The sequence below is a fragment of the Piliocolobus tephrosceles genome, chromosome 10 (genome assembly GCF_002776525.5).
Source record: "Piliocolobus tephrosceles isolate RC106 chromosome 10, ASM277652v3, whole genome shotgun sequence".
Taxonomy (NCBI): Eukaryota; Metazoa; Chordata; class Mammalia; order Primates; family Cercopithecidae; genus Piliocolobus; species Piliocolobus tephrosceles.
In genome coordinates this window covers 51,177,164-51,185,599 of record NC_045443.1, presented here as the reverse complement: position 1 = coordinate 51,185,599, position 8,436 = coordinate 51,177,164, and the positions used below count along the sequence as shown (strand labels likewise).

General features: G+C 55.9%; 1 protein-coding gene across 1 annotated transcript; it reads right to left on the bottom strand.

Moving 5' to 3' along the window:
* Nucleotides 1-1,008: 1,008 nt before the first annotated feature.
* HOXC9 (homeobox C9) lies at nt 1,009-4,217 on the bottom strand. Its single transcript, XM_023210920.1, has 2 exons — nt 3,610-4,217; nt 1,009-1,923 (listed from the first exon to the last, which is right to left on the bottom strand). The coding sequence occupies exons 1-2, from the start codon at nt 4,145-4,147 to the stop codon at nt 1,679-1,681; spliced, it is 783 nt and encodes a 260-aa protein (XP_023066688.1). The 5' UTR covers nt 4,148-4,217; the 3' UTR covers nt 1,009-1,678.
* Between the last annotated feature and the right edge of the window lie 4,219 nt (nt 4,218-8,436).

Genomic DNA, 8,436 nt, shown 5'->3' with positions numbered 1-8,436 from the left:
CCCGCAGCTTGTGTCTGCTTCTGATTAGCAGATTAAAACTGCTGGTTCTAGGAAGGCGCTCTGGGGTGCAGTACAGCCGATCAGCCCCACCGGGCTGTTACACACACATCCCCACACCTTTGCGCTTGGGGTCCCACAGCCACCAGGGAGCACCCACTCCTGGCTAATCTCTGGCCAGCTTCCTTGGGCCTTGGGCACACCATCCCCCAGAAATGCTGCAGCTGCACAGCATGACCCAGTCACCCCTAGACAAACATTCAAACTAAATACCAGAGTAGGGGAGACAGAAATTGGGAAGAAAAGAACTAGGAGAAAGAGAGAGAGGAGCTGAGACTGCATTGAGAAGTAGAAACTACATCTAATTCTGATTGTATTGGCTTTGCCATCTTTCTCCTTCCTTCCTTTTTTCCTTTCTTCCTTTTCTTTCCTCTCTCCATGTCCCGTCTCTTCTCTCTCACTCTGTTTTTCTTCTCTTTCTCCCACTGCAGTCCCCAGTGCCTGTCCTGCTCCCTGAGGCCTGCCTGGCCTTCCTACTAGTCGCATACCCCCTCCCAGCCTTTTTTCCCAGCCATCCCTGGAAGCACCAAAGCACCAATGCAGCCAGGCAAGAATCCAGCCTGGGCCCTCACCCAGCACCCAACTTTCATCTTCACCTATCTCTTCCCTCCGATCTCTTGTACTCATAAATTATTACAATTAATTACAGCCAAGGAAAGCCATTCATGCCGTGCCTCTCCCCCGCACTCCATCTAGCCACCAGGAAACTTGTAGGCAGCCAGCCGGGGCAAGCACAAGCTGGGCCTGGGCCTCAGCAGCCTCCACCCCGCCCCCAGAGCCCCCCCACCCCTCCCTGACTGGAGAGAAGCAGCAGGCATTTGCCCTTCCAAGGTAGAAGGAGCCCATTCTCTGGCTCCAGCCTCCGCTAGACGACCTGAGCACTTGCCTCCTCCACAACAGCAGACTGGGAACCATAGGGAGGAGAAATAACGAGAACTGGATACAGTTGGGTTTCTGGTTTTTTAAGTGACTTCGATATATTAACACAGGGCTGTTCTACCATAACAAACAGAAGCACGTTACAGGACAGACGCTGGGGACAAACGCTGGGGATAAGAAGAAACACTGCTATGTACAGCCCAAGCTGCCGGCCTGCACAGCCGACCCAGCCCGCGGCATGGTCCCCAGCCCTCGCCCCTCAGCTCCTGGGCTGAGAATCATTATGATGTGTGTGTGTGTGTCTTTTTGTTGTTGTTGTACAAAATCTGCACGCAGAGCGCCCCAGGCCCGGGGAGGGATGGCCTGGACCAAATACGATACAGGGGGAAAAAATAGAAATATAGCAATTCAAGTACTGGCTTCTCTGAAGAAAGGAGAAAAAAAATCACATTTGTGTGTGTCATTTATTTCGGTTGCGCTGGGGAAAGAGAACGCAGTTTCTCTCCCCGCCTCCTCCTCGCTGGGTAGAACTAACTCTAAAACACCAATATCTCAACACTGAACCCTCCCAAATCGCAAGAGTTTTCTTTTCCCCTTCCTTTTTTTTTCTTTTTAAGCTGATTGGCTTTTCTCTATCTTGCTCTTTCCTTTTCTTTTTCGTCTCTCCCCCGCCTGTGTTGGGGTATTTTGTGGGGTTTTTGTTTTTCCCTTGGCTGTGCTGAGGCAGCAGGCTGGGCAGTGTTTAGGACTGCTCCTTGTCGGTTTTCTCTTTATTCATCTTTTTCATCTTCATCCTTCGGTTCTGAAACCAGATTTTGACCTGCCGCTCGGTGAGATTGAGAACCCGGGCCACCTCATACCGACGGTCCCTGGTTAAATACATATTGAAGAGAAACTCCTTCTCCAGTTCCAGCGTCTGGTACTTGGTGTAGGGGCAGCGCTTCTTCCTCGTGGAGCGGGCGTGAATCCAGTTGGCCACGGGGTTGCCTGGAGGGCCAAACACAAGCAGGGGTCAGTGGAGCCCCTTTCCAGCCCAGGACTTCTGCTACTCTACCCCCAGACTCAGCCAGGCTCCCCAAACGCAATAACTGAACCTGAATTTGGACACATTTTGCTTTAGGAATTTTCCTCCTTCCTCGTTTTGCATTCTGTCCCCTCCCCAGCTTCCCCCTTTTCTGTTTCCAGCACCTAAAACTGTAGGAAATCCAAAGCTATCAAAGCCCCTCCAGTCTGGTCCTCAGCTTCAAGAGTAGTAATTTGAGAATATCCTCATAAAAAGTCCAAATTCCCAACCATTTCATAGGCCCATAAACGCTTCTCTCCCTTGTTTTTTATTTTTATAGCAAGGTCTCTCTCCTCCCCACTTCCCTCCTCCTCTGCCCCCTCCCATCCTCCCAGCCCACGACCAAGTCCTGAAATTTTAGCAGTTCTGCTTCCTGACCCTGAGAGTCCCTAAACCCCTCACCTCCCTCTGCAGCACCCTCCTCCCGCTTGGAGTTCAACCCTGCTGAGGCGAATTCTCAGGGTGATGCTGAAACGGGAAAAGTCTTTCTCCTCTCCCCAGAGAACTGCTGGCCTTGGGGCCAGGCTCCCCTATATCTTAGTTTTCCTGTTTGGCCTCCAGTGCCCCCCTCCTGCCAGCCCTAGGACAGGCTCTGCAGGAGCCAAGCCTCCAATTTCAGGTTTATGGGAGTAGCTGAGGGCAGGGAGGGAAGCCTTCAGAGGGGTATAATTAGGCCCTGGCCCCTTATGGGGTTGGAGGAAAAGACTTCCTGCAGCCCCCTCCTGGGACTCCCCCAGACACTTCCTCACACCCAGGGGGCTGCACCCCCTCCCCTGCTGTTTCTCCTTCTTTCCCCTTTTTCTGGCCCTGCAGCTCCCACCTGCCCCCCACCCTAGCCCTCCTGTGCAATCCTCAGAAGGTGCCTGTCTCCCTGATTGGAGTGTGTGTGTGTGTGTGTGTGTGTGTAGAATTCTCTAATCTGGGGTGATGCCCACTCCTCATCCCTGATCCCCATTCTCAACCCTTAACCTCCAAGACCCTCAGAAGAGGGTTCTCAAGTTTAAGGAGACTCAGACCCCACTTTTGTCCCCACTTCTCTTTGAAAGTCCTGATCTCCCCAAGTTCCCAGGCTTCGGAATATCTCAGACCCCTCACCCAGTGCTCCTGGGGGAGAAGTCCATGGACCTTCTGTTTTATGAATCTCTAGTGGGGTGAGGACCTCCACGCTGACTGGGAAGCAGGGGTAATTCTTCTCGCTGGGGGTATCTCCTCTGTGCCCCGTGTCCTCCTCACCTCTTCCCCATCCCATCTCAAATCATAAACTGAACCTCGCCCCCAGCCCCATCCCCTGGCCCTGTCTGCATTTCTTCGAAAGTGGTGACTGAGCCAAAAAGCCTGGGCTGGGAGGAGGGGGCAGGGGTCTCTCATCAAAGCCATCTCCTGAGAGAGGAGCTCCCCTCGGCCCTCTCCCAACCTGTCTCCCTGGGCCCCCTTCTCAGACCTCCTGCCCCTGAAAGCTCCCCAAGGTAATTCGCTTTTATTGAGTCCTCGCCCCCTCGCCCCTCTCCCGAGCTCCCTGCACGGTTCGGGAGGGCTGTAATCCGGCTGCCCCCGCCCGTCCTCCCCTCCCCTCCCGCGCCGGTTGTAAAGGAAAATTGCTCCCAACTTACTGGGGTCCAGGTCGGCCTTCTCCTCTTTGTGCTTGCTGCCGGCGAGCGCGTCCGCCTCGGGCGAGGGCAGTGTCTGCGGGGCGCGGTCGCGCAGCTCCCCGGGAGAGCCGTACATGTAGTCCGGATAGCTGCGGCCGTCGCCCGGGCCGCAGTCCGCGCGGCGCCCGGGGTAGGCGTCCGGCTTGAGCGCGTAGTGACGGCCCCCGGCCGGGAAGCTGGGGAAAGAGACGGCGCCGGACAGCGGCTCGAGCCAAGTCCGCATGTAGCGCGTGTCGGCGCCGAGGTGGGGCTGGGGGCCGTACGGGTGATATACCACGGACGACTGCGAGGGCACGGGCGCCCACGACGTGCTGAACACTGCCGGCTTGGGCGCGAAGCTACAGGACGGAAAATCGCTACAGTCCGGCACCAAACCGCTGGGTCTGGCGGCGGCGGGGTGAGCCCCAGTGGCCGGAAACCTGGACGCTAGGAGGTCTTCATTGTCGTGAGAGATGAGCGAGTCCACGTAATAGTTACTGATGGGCCCCGTCGCCGACATCGTAACGGGGTTTTACATACATAAGATTATTGTATGAACTGTATATGTACTTTTTATCTGCTCACAGAACAATCAAGGCAGGTAATTATTTTTCCAGCCTTTTCCCCGCAGCTCATTGGCTCCCCGGCCCCCACGTGATCGTATTTACCCAAAAATACGGCGCGGATCAATGCGCAGGGGCTTTTTTTTCCTTGCTTTTTTTCCCCCTCTCCCACCCCCTTCCCTCTGCTGCTCCCCGCGACCTGCGATTTCCTGGGGGTCCGGAACTCTGGACCCAAGGCACCGGTCACCCGCTCAGGACGGCTCCTAGCTCATCTGAGAAGCCCCTGTGCCCATGTCCACCCATAAGCAGATGGCCTCCCCCCAACCATGAGGATTTTTTAATGGGGTGAAAATGCCAGTCCCCGAAGCCAGGGTTCTCGGACCCCAAGGGCCGAGCTGGGCGCGGGAGCCCCGCAGGGGCGGGGAGGCCGACCGAGGTAGGTGGAGGAACTATTTCTTGACGTAATCCGTCTCTGTCTGCCCCGACGCTCCCGCAGTCTCTGCGCGAGCCGAGATCAGCGATTGTCAGTTCGGAACGTGGCTTTTAAAAATGCGTTTTTAAATAGTGTGTATGTATGTATTTCTTTCAGAAGCAGCAGCAGCGGTGAGGGAGGGTGGGAGGGGACTGGGGAAGCTGAGATACAGGGAAGGAAGGAGGGAAGAGGAGCGTTCTTCTGCCACTGGCCAACTCAGCCCCCCAAATCTGGGCTGGGGAAGCCTGGGAAAGGTGCTCCCTGGGTGGGAGGGGTAGAACCTCAGGATCTCATACACCTTTATCAGCAGCCTCAGAAGTCTTCTTTTTGCTTTGGCACAGATAAACAGGCGCCTTTATTTTAAATTTATTGTCTATATTTATCTTTCTTTGCCAGCTTGAAGAAGTGTAGGAGAGATCTACACAACTTAAGTGGGGCGTCCCCATCCCATCTTCCTGCTCACCCTCCTTTGCCCCCAACTCCATCTCTGTGACACTTTCCCCACCCCCACCCCCTAAAAAAGAAGTCACTCTTGGGCTCTGTCTGCAGAGAGCCAGGGTGAGAGCGGGCAAGGCAAGAGAGCGACCTCGGTCGTGGGCAAGTAGCTTGTTTTTACGTCCTTCAATAAAATTTTTATGAGGATCATTTGATTGTTCATAAATGTGTCTTTCATTAAATAAAATTGTAGGCTGTTTTTGGAACGGGAAAAAAGCAACGGAGGGACGGGAGAAAGCAATTTCTTTGGGGTCGGATGCAGGAATTCCAGAGGGGGCAGTGTGATTGTAGAGGAATATCAGACAACTTGGATTCCTCCCCCCAATAAGTTGGTTGCTACCCTCCTCCTTCAATTGAGGGTTTGTGCCCAGCCCTCTGCTTTCCATCAGACTGTCCCATGGTGGTGTAGTAAAGGGGGGCTTTAGTCAAGTAGGAAATTATCAGTGTGGGTGAAGAAGAGGGGGCATGGAGGTTGGCTGGGGGGGGGGAAGGGACAGGTGATGCCTCCAGAGATATGGTGCACTGAGGCAGGGTAGAGTGAATCTGAAGGAGGGGTGCAATTTCAGGGTCAGAAAGGAAGAGTCCCAGTCTGTGGCCAGGGAAAATAGGCAGGAGCTGAGGCTGAGATGCAGGCTCTGGAGGCGGCAGGGTAGGAGTCTTCCCAGACCCAGCCACGCCTGCCCTTCTTTGCCTCTCCTGTCCCCAGGAGGGGACCAAATGCCAGGGGTGGGGGCAGGGGCTAGTTTTCTCCTGCATCTCTGTGGATCTTTCTTCTGTGGGGTGGAGAAGGGCTGGGGAGAGTGTGTATAGTATGTGTGTTGCGGGGGAGGAAAGTTGGGGGGAGACAGCTGCAGCTGGCAGCACCGACCCCAGCTCCATAGGCCCCCTCCCAAGTCTCTGCTCCTCCCCCTCTCCCGTTCTTTCCTTTTCCTTTTCGGTCTAGCGGGGCGGTTTAAGGAGGCTGCGATTTCAAGGCATGGGGGAGGATGAAGGATGTGTTTGGTTGGGGAGAGGCTACTTGGGGGTTCAGCTCCTTGGTGCCACTGTCTTCCCCTCCCTTGAGCTGAACTGAGCTGGGAAACCCAACTTACAACAAGAAACAGAATATCTCTTTGGCCTTGATGGAGTTGGGTTAGCTGTCAATCAAAAAATCTCCCTCACTAGTTCAAGGAAAAGACAGGAGGTTCCAGTACCCCTGCGGAGGCTTTCTCCAAATCCCCAGGGCAGCCAGCACCTCCCCCAGCCCAGGGCGGCTGAGGACCCCGCCTGGCTCTTGGGCGGCTGCTGGCAGCGATGAGCAGAGAGGTTTAGCCCTCAGAGGGGCCCGGGGCCAGACTGCGACCAAGAGGACATCAGGGGACAGAGTCTGAGAGACTGAACCCGAGACAGCCTGGGACAGACCAACTGAAACACGGAGTCAGGCCCAAGAGAGGAAAGAAGGAAACGGAGCATTAGAATAAAGAGAAAAAAGGGGGAGAATTAAAGAAGGAAGGCAAGACGAAAAGAGATAGGAGAGCCGGGAAAGGCAGGCGTGCAGAGAGGGAGGCGGAGGAAGTGCGGCCGTACGCAGGCAGGACGGGGCAGGGGCGAGCTGGCGGAGCAGCCGTGGCATTGTGCAGCCCGCAGGCTTGCCGGGCCTTTGCCGCGGGACCGGCTCCGGGCGCGGCAGCCACTTCTGTCTGGACACAAAGGCGGAAGAGGCCTCCTCTCCTGCCCCTCCCAGGAGACTTGCTCGGGTGGGTACACTAGGCCTCCGGGATGTAGAACCCCATATTGGCCCAGACAGCCGCTCAGGCAGCTGGGGGCTGAGCCCTGCTCTAGTCAAGGAGCGAAGAAACAGAAGAGGAAAGAGGTTTCACGCCTGCTCCTCCTTTGCGTCTTCTCCTGGCGACAAGGCCAGCTGCCCCAGCCTCAGCTTTCCTGGAGGAAAGAGTCCCTAAGGAGCCTCCCCTATGGGCCTCTGCTATTTGGGAAAGTTCCTCAAATAGACATTGGGGCTGTAAAGAGACGCCCCCTTCTCTCCTACCCCCTTTGAACACCGCCTTCTTTTCAACTCTTGAGCTGCCTGCGCACCCTGCCTGCCCACTCTGCGGAGGCGGCAGCAGCGGGCAGTGAGGATCACTGGCGGGATCCCTGCTGCCATGAAATCCCCTGTGAAACCAAGGAGACTGTCGCTTTCCTTTATTTTATTTTGTTTTTTTTTTTTCCCGGGAGTATGAACTCCGAACTCTTCCCACTCAGAGGCAGGCACGACTGCGGATCAGGAAGCAGGCCTCGCCCACAGCCCCTTCCCAGCCAATGCCTCATTTTCCCTGCGCCTTTCGAAGAGAGGCGGCCTTGGGGAGGGGGGCTAGAAGAGGCTGGGAGTCCCCGAGTCCACTGGGCGGAGGTTCCGCAGGTCCACAACTGCATGTGGCCTGTAGCCCCCATTCTCCACATTTGGAGGGGGGTGGGTGGCAAACCAGGGCTTTGAAGCGGACCTGCAGATTTCCCTCAAATCCAGGTTTGTAGGTGCGGGGGGCGGGGCACAAAGGATATGGGGGCACCAAGAAGGAAGGTCTGTCTTCCTGGGGTTCAGTTACTCCTTCTGAATCTTCTGCCATACTCCAGACTCTCCCTCACCCACACACTCCCTTCAATTTTCCTCAGCACCACTGGGGCAAACCCAGGGACTGGAGGCCACTGGGAATTCTTATTGGGGAGGGGGAAACCCCAGCTTTAGCTCGCAGCTGTGCATTTGCTCTGTTTCTTAGAGTTCCTTCCTAACCCCTAAAGACTTCACTGGGCACAGGAGAGATCCCTGAGGGGGAGGGGCACCCTTATTCCATCACCTGAAACCTGGGCAGCTGCGGCCATAACCAAACTAGCACCGTGGGAAGGACAGGCAGAAAGATAGACAGGTTAGAGTCGTCCCCTCCCCCTGCCCTGCGCCTTCCTTTTAGTGATTTAAATTCCCTCCGGTTCAATCCACACCGTCAAGTTCGGATTAAATTTAAAACAGGCTTTCTCCCGTGCCCCCAGCGGGCCATCCCGGCCGCCGCAGGCAGGGAGCCCGCTCCCGGCTCGTCAGCACCCGCCCTGCGCGGAGAAGGCCGTACTCCATTTGCTTTCATTTTCCTTCTCCCCCTGAAATGGGCTCATTTCACCTCTCCACTGCCCTCTCCCCCTCCCCGCCCCCTCCCCAGTTCCCCTCTACTTTCCCCCCTTCTCTCTCCTGATCCCTCTTTGTTGGGAAAAACACACCCACACACAACTCCTCCTAGCTAAGGCCTGCGCTGG

What these genes read in the sequence shown, in the direction of transcription:
- HOXC9 (XM_023210920.1), bottom strand. Translation starts at nt 4,147, where the DNA reads ATGTCGGCGACGGGGCCCATCAGTAACTATTACGTGGACTCGCTCATC. An exon ending in GAAGGCCGACCTGGACCCCA is followed by an intron (nt 1,924 to 3,609) that starts GTAAGTTGGGAG and finishes TTGGCCCTCCAG; the next exon opens with GCAACCCCGTGGCCAACTGG.